This window comes from Poecilia reticulata, chromosome 18 (genome assembly GCF_904066995.2).
Source record: "Poecilia reticulata chromosome 18, P_reticulata-male-v2, whole genome shotgun sequence".
In the NCBI taxonomy this organism is placed as follows: Eukaryota; Metazoa; Chordata; class Actinopteri; order Cyprinodontiformes; family Poeciliidae; genus Poecilia; species Poecilia reticulata.
Window position 1 is genome coordinate 5,747,584 of NC_088847.1, and position 11,296 is coordinate 5,758,879.

Consider the following 11,296-nt stretch of genomic DNA (forward strand, 5'->3'; position numbering starts at 1 on the left):
CTACACTTGGTCCATTCACATTCAGTCTGTCCTGCAGCTGATGAGGGAAGTATGGGTTTGGAAAATGGGTTGATTAGACTGATTAGTGTTCCAAATATATATATATATATATATTTTTTGTATTAATTTCCAAAATGTACCTTTTTCAGGATGTTTGCCCTCAGAAGCGGATCATTCAGACTGACAGAGTCCTCAGTCTTCAGTCTCAGTTTCACAACCCGTTTCCTTTCTACTTTTTAAACAAGATAAGAGAAAGAAAAATAAAGCTACACTTAAAACTGCAGCTCATGTTGTCCTACATGCACATTAATAAGGGAATGCACTTAAACACTTGCCTGGGAGGCTGTGGCAAACAAATGAACTTTTTGTTTCACATGAGCGAAACTTCCAATAACAAAATATTTAAATAAACAAATGTAAATAAAATATTTTGAACACATGTTCTTTCAAGTGTCTTCTACTGATATATAAAGAAAATTGTATCCCTTCATTCATCTGTTGATCATAAGAAGAGTAAATGTAAGCATGGCAACAACTGCTGCTACTAGCATAATACATAGTCAGCACTATGCTATGGCTCAAAGGTTTGCCTGTTTATTCTATATACTTTGCTGTTTCCACATAGCTTAAACTATCAGATATTTTAAACCTTCTAGACCTGAAGGAACCTCAAAAAGATGTCTCCTACATCAGTCATTCCCACAGTTGAATCCCTCCCCCAAGTTCAAAGGTCACTTGGTTGGCACATTGAGACAATGACATCTGCAGGATGTGGTATTGAATCTTTATGTACCTAACATATTTCTGAACACTCTTGTGACCGTTCTGTGTTATAAAAGTTTATGCATGTCATCATTTTTCTTTTTCTTTTTTTTTCTATGTGTAAATTGGCCAGATTTGTGTAATTTAGAGCAGTTTCCTGCCGGCAACAATTGTTGCCGAGTATAAAACCTAAATTGTCACTTAACATAGCCAACATAAGATGTACCTACCTGAGAGAAAGAAGACCAACAAGAACCTTCACATCGTCATGCTGCTCTGTATAGAGCAGGGGCAAAACTCTGATTTTGTTGCAAAAAAAAAAAAAAATATGCAAACATTTCTGACATGTTCGGGTATAGGAATACAGACGTATAGGAATATTTCCATGTTTGTAGGCAAACATGGAAATGCTTACACAGGGGCCTTTGTTCAGCTTTCCGGATATTAATACTATGACATGATGCCTAAGCAAATTATTTTTAAACATTAATCTTCAGTAATCATAAGTCTCTGGTAGGAAGCTGTCAAACGGAGCGTCTACCGGCTGCATCATGGAGGAGGATAGAAGGAAAACAATCACCAGATTGTTCCTGCATCTTCAAATCTGACCACCTTCCGTATTTTTTGTCTCTGTGTGTGACAGATCCCAGAATGTCAAAGCATGTTGCAGATTTTCCAACCAACATAGCCACTTCTCCTGAGCTTGTTTCTGTAGCGTGGCCGCTGAGTTTCTATGCAGTGGCCATAGAAACGGCATAGAGACTTCCTTCAGTTCGCCTCCTTCCCCCAGGCTGTCTCCTCAAGGAACATAATATACTCACATTATAACCCGAGTAGTCAGCTACTGTACTGTGAAACAATTTAGGAACATTTGCAGCATTTTAACTTTCTGCCCACCTGCATTGTTTATATGTCTCAAAATGAGTTGAGCGTTTGCTCTATGAATTTGAAAATACGGTCATGTATTTTCCACACAAGTATGACAGGATTTGTTTGTCTCAAATTTGTACAAAATGAGCATGGGAGATTGTTTTTTGTTGTTTTTTTTTTACATGGTTTAGTCACTACAGAATACAGAGCAACTCTGGACAGAAATAAATGCTATGTCGCTGTGAAAACACAGCAAGCGCTTCCCATAATCAAGTCTGGAGAAAGTACAATGAAAAAATTGAAGCAGGTCAGTGTTTTTTTCTTTTTTTGTGTGTGTGCAGTGTAGTTGGAAAAATGCAGAAATTTGAGCAAGTATAGAAGTTAAAACAGATAAAGGATGAATATTTTATGTTTGTCTTCAAGAAACAAAAAAATAAAATCTGCAAATGGTCAGGTAATGTCAAAACAGAAGTACTTGGGGGGGTCTTAGAAGAAATTGTGATTATTATCTATATTTCTAGCTTTAAAAAGGAGTAGTATTATTCGGACTTTTTCCCCATGACATAGTTTACCTAGCATAGATGTTACCCAAACAAAAGTAAAAGAAAATGTGCCTAACTCTTCACAATAATTTTTCTTTTTGTGCATGTATCCAATTATTTCGGAGAAGTGTTAAAAATAAAGCGCACAGTTAGCAAACTAAATAATAGTGGCTAAACAAAGAAAGATACTACAAAATAAAAGCTTCAGCGGTGGTCACGTGACAAACTTAGCTCACGTGCTCTTTGTTGTGGAGGTTTTCCAGGTGATTTGCGACAAAACATCGCTGTTAGGTTGTCTCATTAGGAGAAGTTGTGCAGTGTTGTTTGTTGGTCTCATTTAGCTCTCCTTATATATTAAAGTGTAGTTATGTAAATTTAGTACCTGTTACGCCCTGACGTCATAGGAAGATTAACGAGTCTTTGAGATTGTTGAATTTCTCCGCGGCAGAACTGGGCAGCGCTACGGCAGTAGGTAGTTTTTTTTTTTTTTTGCGTAATTTTCACACAAACAATTTATACTTCTATTTGTGTTTCCTCTCAAAAGCATTAGCCGAAGTTTCTGGGAGAATGTCTTTGGAACAGTCGTCGGTTGTTTCACTTTTTTGCTTAGTGGAAATCGTGCGAGTGAGATTTTTTGTTAATTGAGCTGTTTTGCGAATGGAGTTAGGCGTGAACTGGCTTTTCCAAACTGCGAAATTCCCACCATCTGCACTGAGACGAGGGGACATTTTAGGACACAACTGGTCTTCGTAGTGAGTACATCCAAGCCCTTCCTCTCATAGAGCTGCTGCTTCAACATATTACACCATATAGCAGGGCTTTGCAACTTATGACTCTTCTGCAGTTGGTGCTAATAGTTTTTCTATGAAAATTAAAAATAACCAGTTAAGCTTTTCAAATACATATAGAATAAAACATACAAGTTTTTAACAGTTTTTCCCCAAAAATGTTTCTAGCAGTATTTGCGAAGATTGACACTAAAAGTAACAGTTATATTTTCCTTGTCGTGTGTGTGTGTGTGTGTGTGTGTGTGTGTGTGTGTGTGTGTGTTTTAATGGCATCCATGTGCTTTAAAAATATTTCATGTTTACCTTCACTTTGCATCCTAAAAATAAGAAATTTCAAAAGTCATGTGACATTTGCGGCTCTGAATGAGTTTTATTTGGCTGTCCTGAGGAAAATGGCAAATATTGCTGTCTCTAAGAGCAGACTCAAGACCCATCTTTTTAACTGTATTTCCTTAATTGAATCATGTATGCTTAGTTTGTGCATTTTCCATGCAATTGTGTGTTTTTTCCATTTGGGGTTAGTGTGGTTAACTGTTTTTATTGATCTGTACAGCACTTTGAGCTGCTTTTAGTATGAATGGTGCTTTATAAATAAAATTGATTGACATGGGTTGCAGAGCAATGCCATAGAAGTTGGCTGACTCATAAAAAAAGTTTGTTATTGTACCTTTCTTCATAGTTGCACTTTAGAAAGGGATTCTTTGGTAAAGAACTTTCAGTCATTGTTGTAGTTTTTATAATTGTTGTGTAGGGCTTTGTCAAACGGGACATGAGTAAACTTCAAACTGCTTAGTTTAATTATTTACCTCACTGCATCCTAAATGGAGAACCTGAGGAGTACCAACAAAAATGTTCTCAACACTATTCACTAAAGTTTTTTTGTTTGTTTGTTTTGCATGCATGTGTTTAATTAAAACCTGGTTGTGTATTCATGTAAGTGTTGTATTTATCTGTATCTCATTGGTTTCTTTGTTGCATACTGGCTAAACAAAATTCCTTTGAAAAAAAAGAATGTTTGAAAAGGAGATGGAACTGCTTTAAAACAAGAGCATTAATTTAAAGTGTCTACTTGAAGAACAGTTGACAACTAAAACGTCAATGCAAACATCAAACTCTGTTCAACTGAAAGTTTACTAGGGAATTAGAATTGATCCAGAAAATTTATTTAGTGGAAGCTATGTGCGTTTTTAAAGCTAGCAAAAACACTAAACAAAAAATTAGCTCCACTATTAGCAGATTGTAGTTCATAGAACTACAGCATTCATATCTCATTGTGTCTAACTCCCTCCTTTTTTTTTTTTTTTCCTCCCCACAGATATGTATGCACCTCAGTTGTCCCTCTGGCCTGTTGGCCTTCAGAAGCAGGTTCAAGTGAGCCATGCTGCTGGTACGGCAGCCTGGCCACAGACACCGGAGTCGCTGGTGCAGGTCGCGTCACAAACAAACGAAGGCGTTGACCATCGCTCTATGCTCGGAAAGTTGAAGGTGCAGTTTGGTGTGTACAAGGGTAAGACTTTCAGCTGGCTGTTAAACAATGACCGGGACTACATGGTGAAGGTTCTGGCGAGCCATGAGGTGGAGCAAGAGTGCGGCAAAAGCACCACCTTGCTCCAGAGATACAAGGACGTCCTGCTGAGGTACGCTCGTTTATTCCCAGAAGTGACCACTGCCATATCTGCCAAGAGGCGGGCAGAGACGGAGGCCGTGGGCCAACAGGTGGTTGGTTTCGGCACATACAGTTCCCTCACCTACAGGGAGCTGTATGAGAGCAAAGACCAAAAAATACGCAGGTGGGAGAATTTCTGTCGTGACGGCTGCACAATCTGTGGTTTGCATTGCTAAAACGTCTCCGTCTCCGTGTTTCAGCTACAGGAACTTGATTAGGAGGCTACGGGTTTGGAATGTCAACTCTGAGTTTACTAAGCTAAAACAGTACATCCTCAGTATGGACATGGACCGTACTTCTGCTCCATCCACTTCCTGCTCACTGATGTGCACCATCAATGCAGACATCCAGTCCAACAGCACCTTAAGGATTTTATTGGTTTCATCGATGTCCCCTCAGTGCCAGGATACCAATCTGGGGAGCGCCACGGTTCCTTACGGTGAGGTTTAAGACCAGGGTGAATTTAATGTTCCTCAGGGATGAGCAGTGCTGGCTAAGCTGCTTCTAATGTGGTCACGGTTTGATCTCAACAACCACGTTTGACTGTGTGTGGTTCACAGCATCCAGCACCACTCCTGGTCCTCCATCACATCCCACAGCTCAGGTTGGTGTTATTTCAAAGCAGAATCAGGTAGTTCAGCTGCCAGAATTCCTGCTCTCTCATTGTAAAGTTTGGAGCTTTGTTGCTGATGCTGTGTTTCCAGATGTTCCCGTTGGAGTCCTTCAGGATTAGCCTTCCTCCGGAGCAGAGAGAGTGGCTCAGCACGGTCCTGTTCTCCATGGGTGCAACAGGAAAGTGTGTTCTCTCTGAACAACTGCAGCTGTGGTACAACCCGCCTGGTCCATCCCTTACCTACAGCCAACGTCCCACCTCGCCCAATGATTTCTTTCAGCGCCGTTTCTTCCTGTGGGCTCCAGTCAGGATGTGGCAGTACAGGCTCAAGTGTCCAAGCTGCTCACACAATCTGACGAGCTGCAGCCTGTATAAGACTGTTCACAGAGTTCTGGACCTGGACGACTGGTATTACATGGGGACAGAGTACCTGGAGTGCATGTAAATATATATCCTGATTCATAATGATCAGCAGGGAGCAACACTAACTAGCTAGTTGTGCTAACCGTGAAGCACTAACCATAAACATTCAGTCATGTTGACACCCACCATGTGTCACGAGGAAAACGTGAGGAGGCTGTTGAAGCCTTTCATATATGCTATGTTTTGCATTTAATTGTTTAATTAACAACCATGGTTGTCAATGTATGCGTTTTCTTCTGTACACCCTCATTTGTTGCATACTTGCCAGTTTTTCTTTTCTATAATGACGGAGCTCAAGGTACTTGACAGCTTTACAATAAAATTTCTTTTAAAAAAAAATTCTTAGGAGAGGAAGTGAAACTGCTGTGCAAATGGACTTCATAGTAAGAGCATGAATATAAACTTCTAGCTACTTGTAAAATTCTTAAGTTTAACAAAATCTCTACTGAACTGACAGTTTACTAAACAGCAAAGTAAATTAGTGCTTTAGAATTTATCTTGAAACATTTATTTTGGGGTGGAAGCTAAGTACACTAAGCATTTTCAATTGTGAAACAAAAACTCCGCCAGCAGCGCGTTGGCGAAAGTGTGTCCACCACTGATGATGATTAACACGTTGCAGCGTAGGTTCCAAACAGATGAGGCAGGATTTTAGTGGGCTCCGTTTGTTTTTACAGGTTTTGTGGGAAGAAGCTGGCCGCCTGGTGCAGGAGTGTAAGAGAGCAGCTGGAGTTGGGCCACCAGATTCTCTTCCCTGCCGTGTTGACATACAGGTACACATGAAGAGCCCAGAACCACTGTCAATACAACCTGGTGTTAGGAATGATGATTTTCATGTTTTGCGCTGCAGGTTGTGGTGCGACAAAAGGGTTCTCAGTCAGATGAACGGGCCGTCGCCATGGAGAAGAGCTAAGCAGGTGTGTTCCTTCCTGGAAAAGAGCCACAGAGAGGACTGGACAGCTAGGTGCCTGCTTTACCTTCAGACTTGCCTTCAGTTTGATTCACCTGGAGCACGTTTGCCTCCTCCTCCCGACCCGCCCAACATGCAGCCTGTTCCCACTACTGGCCACCTGCTGTCTGCCTATGCCAGAGACGCCTTCAACTGGATGGAGGAGCTTCAGGCTGGTGTGACGTCCATCTTTGGCTCTGTTCTAAAAATAAAGTCCACAAAGGTGAGTTTAGCTTTATTTGGTAGTGACTGGAGGCCTAGTTAATGTTAATGGACTTGTATTGATGGATGGAAGCCATCTGTCCCATGCAGGTCACAAAGAAGCTGGCTGGATCAGATTCTGGAATGTCCCAGTGGATGACCAGTGTGGGGAACGAGTTGGGCCAGGTTCTGATCTGCGTCCTGACTGCGGCGGAGGGCAGCGGGATGCAGGACATGGCCAGAGGCCTACAGAACCGCTACAGCCAGACTGGCCACAGTCCTCCTGAGGTCCTCTATGTGGACCGGGGATGCTGCTGGGAGGAGAGAGAAGCTGCTGCTGGTCTTTTCTCCTCGTGGCCACAACTGCAGGTTAGACTGGATCCATGGCATTTCATCCGCAGATTGGCGTCTGGAGTCACTACAGAGAGCCACCCGCTCTACACAGACTTCATGAGGCAGATCTCTGCCTCCATCTTTATGTGGGAGCAGGAGGAAGTGTCCTGCTTGAAGACAGCAAAGCAGGCGGAGCGGTCCAGGTGGAGCTCTGTGTTCACCACCAAGGAAATGGCTCTGCACTGTCGGCGTTGCACCCGTGGGGCAGAGGAGACCCTCCGTCTCCTCACTGAGACCATTGAGGCCTTCATGGGAGTGACGGACAGCATGAACAACCCCCTGCTGGACAAGGAGCGTATGGAGAACATCTGGAGATTGGAAAAGAAGCACGTGGCCTGCCTCCAGGATCCTCCAGGTGTTCAGCTGTACTCAAGGATCGGACAGATTACCAAAGGAGGGGTGGACCTCCCCATCTATGGCTGCATCCGGGGCTGCAAGTCGCTCGAGTCATTCCACGTACACTTGAACAAATTCATTCCAGGTATTGGACAGCAGACAGACTTCTCCTGCTTCTGCTCACAGACCTATTCTGCCACTCTGGTGTTAAGACTTGTTTCTACTTTCTTTTGCAGACACTTCTGCCAATGACTGTCATTTTCAGATGTACCTGTTGCAAGCGCTAACGCGCTGGAACCAGGACCAGGCTTGGGTGGCACCAGGTGAAGGGAGTACGATGGGTGAGAACTCTACAGAGCTGAAGAAGCAGAAACTCAACCAACTGAGACAGCATTTGCTGGGAGAAACACTGCCTGAGACGACCAAACCACTGGTGTATACAGGTAACACTGAGCAGCAGCAGAGATGGAACAATACCAGAGCTTAACATCACCTATAATCTTATAGATTTGACTTGTGTTGGGGATGTGGCGGGGTTTGTGTAGGTCAGGTGCATGGGTGATTTTTGTGCGTGTTTTACGATAATGTCCTGCAGGTTGTTACCGAACCTCAAAAATGCCTGCTCATAGCATTTAGCAGTCACAAAATGTGAAATGCAAATAATCACCCGACCAGAACACCAATAGTAAAACATAATTTACCAAAGCCTCCAAACACATCATTTGCCTCAAGTAATTTTAAAAATCAGGAGATTCAAATGTCAGAACTGAAAAACATAAAAGGGAATAAAAAAGAAATCTTAATTTTTGGCCAAATACTTGTAGATTGTACAGAAACGTGCACAATAACAAATTTCTCCTGGTTGAGGGCAATAGATTGTCGTAACACATGTCGTCTTTGACACATGGTGGATTTTAGCGCCCTAGCTTTTGCTAATAACCATGTGTGTAAAGTACTTTAGCATTATCGGAACATTAATGCTAAAGTGCTTTAAGGTTGGTGCAACAAACTTTTTGCTTGGCAATTCCCAGCAGCTGCTTTAAAGAAAAATTATCACTTCCATGTCAAACACAAGGTTTTATAATATTAATATTGCCCGATTTCTGAATAATTTCCCGAAAAAACTTTTTAACGGGTGTTCCACGCTTGTTGGCAGCATCCTGCATTGAACATTTGGATACACTGGAAACTTAAATTCACTGTTTTGTACTTTTCTTCAAAGGGGAACTAATGGGGATAAATTACCTGTACAGTCAAATTGGTCGAAAGCTGCGTGCGTTTCCAGATGACCCAGAGGAGCCAGACTGTTCAGAGATTAAGTTGCCGGATGAAGTCATGTCTGAGGAAGACAGGCCTCTGAATGTCTTACACGAGGATGTGGATGAGGGCTTCGATGAGGTGACTGAGGCCTGTTTCGTCCCTTTGTTTAAGCCATCTCTACTTCAGCAGTCCAGTGCACCTCAGAAACCACATGTGTCTGATTCTCAGTTGGAGCCTGTCCAGGAAGCACCTGGTCTCCAGGAAGTAAGCGTACTTTTCAGCTGGATGCTTTTCGGATTCAAATAATTTTTTCTCTTGTATTTGTCGATAATGGCAATAACTTCTAAGTTATTTGTCTGCCACTCTGTCCAACTTTAGCTCATGAATGAAACCTCATACCTTCTTTTCAGGAGGCGATGGGATCTGACGTGGCCCCTGGGTACCAACATGTGGTCCGATTGGCTCACAGGCTAATAACGTTTGCCAGAAAGGGCTACATCACCAATGTTGAAGTCGAAGAGATCATACGACTCTGGATGAACCTCTCGGAGGACGATAAGCGACCCTTAGCTTGTCCCTCTAAAGAAAAAGTTCCCCCGACTAGGGGTAGGGATCGAAGGCCTGCTGCCAGCTGTGTCACACGAACAGACCGCACTATGTCCCTTTTGCCCGACGCCAGCCGCCTGGTGGAGGCCATCTTTAAGGAACTCTGTATCCTGCACCCAACCTTGCAGAGGGTCATGGGTGTGGTAATATACCGATGGTCCCTGGTTTTGAGGCACTATAACTCTATTAGAAACGTGGTAATGAGCCATCCAACTCTCCGATCCAGGACCACCCTCAATCTGTTTGCAATCAACCAGGTGACCGCCGCTCAGTGGTACGATTAGCATTTCTCCACATTTCACTGTCATTTATCTCGTAAAATGACTACTTGTGATGTGGGTTAACTGCTCTATTTTTACTTCCCAGGCACAAGAAATTTATGCCCAGAGACGAGATGACCACCCCCGTGGTTGCTGTGGCCCCACTAGAGGTTACGGTAACATCAGTGGAGTCCTCGCCAGTTGGCCAGGAGCCCAAGATGGACTCAAGCATCTTCTCTGTCAATCAGAACCTACTGGTGTCTGCAAAAGACCCTGAAGTGGCACCGTCACATACCTCTCCTGCTCCATCTACCAGCACCTCCATGGTGGGGGATGCTGAAGTCCCCGACTTCACCACACATACCCCACAGTCCACGGCTTCAAAAAGGAAAGCACATCTGCCAGAGGTTGAAGTTGCAGCAAAGCGGGGACAGATGCTGAAAGTGAAATCTGTCTGCATCAATTTCTGCAGGAGCTGTGGGGATCGGAAAATTAAGGAGACGGGTCACAGGATTCTGAGAATTGCAGGCGGGAAGAGGCTGAACTATTGTCCCCGGGCAGCAAAGGGAAAGAGTCCAGAGGAGTGGCTGGCCTCCCTGCGATTGTAAAAGGGATTTTTGAACTTTTCAATACTTAAGTCAACATGCATTTGCCTGAAAATCTATAGAAACTGAGCTGTTTTCATCTCCCTACGTTGGCACACAGCTTCACACAGGACACTTAACTGCCTTCCTTCTCTTGCCACAGCTCACTTGGTCAATAAAGGATGGTTGAAACTTGAGCAACAAGGCAATTATCTCCAAACATGTTTTAGTTAAAAATTTAAAGTATGATAACGATGTTTTGAGTCAGTTTTGCTTTTTTGGGCAGAGACACAGGAAAAGCCACAGAATGTTGATGATTCCTGATGCTAGTGGTGCTGAAATTAATAAACTTGACTGTGATGATGTAAAGTTTCTATACCTTCAACAACTATTAACCATGCCAGAGGGCAAAAGCTAATAGGGAACCCATGGCGTACCCTTCCAAGGTTACCAGAAACGGAGAACCCCAAAACAACTGCTGCTTAATAGATCTGCATGAAACAGATATTTGTTTACATTAAAGGAATTTTGGCTTATATCAGGAACATATGCCCTAATATTGGTGAAAACTGACAAATGACTGCAAGGAACCCACAATTTTCAGATTTTTTTGTTGTTTTTTTGACTACTACAAAATTTTCCACTACTCTGCGTACTCTTATTAGCATTTAAGCTAATAAGAGTACATCAGACTTGTCTTCTGGTAGATTCACGATGCTTGAATTGTAACATTCTACCACATTTCCTTCCAGCAATACTTTCTGAGTTAGATGCTACACTCACACTGACATTGCACTGACAATTAACATTGTCAGTGCAATGTCAGTGCTTTCTATGTTAAGAAAGCAGATTTCAAATGGCTCGTTCAGCTATATTGAAGGTACATACTTCAGGATTTCTATGGACTCTTGAAAAATATGGAATTGTATTTTCTCAAGTCTGAGTGAGTAAAAAATCCAAAAATAAGTGGACAGACAAAAACATTTTAATTTCCAGACTTCATTCAAGTGTTAATGTCATTCTGTATTAGGGTGTTATCATAT

The 11,296-nt window shown here is 42.6% G+C and overlaps 1 protein-coding gene across 4 annotated transcripts; it reads left to right on the forward strand.

Moving 5' to 3' along the window:
* The first annotated feature begins 2,100 nt into the window (after positions 1 to 2,100).
* LOC103472729 (uncharacterized) lies at positions 2,101 to 10,616 on the forward strand. Of its 4 annotated transcripts, none has more exons than XM_008422547.3 (12): positions 2,101 to 2,926; positions 4,278 to 4,752; positions 4,829 to 5,067; positions 5,189 to 5,232; positions 5,333 to 5,682; positions 6,342 to 6,437; positions 6,515 to 6,836; positions 6,926 to 7,688; positions 7,780 to 7,986; positions 8,766 to 9,067; positions 9,214 to 9,683; positions 9,776 to 10,616. In XM_008422547.3, exons 2-12 carry the CDS (start codon positions 4,280 to 4,282, stop codon positions 10,275 to 10,277), a joined length of 3,768 nt encoding a protein of 1,255 aa, XP_008420769.2. In that variant the 5' UTR covers positions 2,101 to 2,926; positions 4,278 to 4,279; the 3' UTR covers positions 10,278 to 10,616. The 4 variants fall into 4 exon arrangements, with proteins under 4 accessions (XP_008420769.2, XP_081455971.1, XP_081455972.1 ...); XM_081599845.1 differs by having other exon boundaries at positions 2,101 to 2,646; XM_081599846.1 differs by having other exon boundaries at positions 2,101 to 2,642.
* Positions 10,617 to 11,296: the final 680 nt, after the last annotated feature.

Bases quoted from the DNA above. Each gene is read 5' to 3' on its own strand.
- LOC103472729 (XM_008422547.3), top strand. From the start codon at position 4,280: ATGTATGCACCTCAGTTGTCCCTCTGGCCTGTTGGCCTTCAGAAGCAG. The intron at 5,068-5,188 runs GTGAGGTTTAAG...TGTGGTTCACAG, and splicing joins GAGCGCCACGGTTCCTTACG to CATCCAGCACCACTCCTGGT. The intron at 5,233-5,332 runs GTTGGTGTTATT...CTGTGTTTCCAG, and splicing joins CATCACATCCCACAGCTCAG to ATGTTCCCGTTGGAGTCCTT.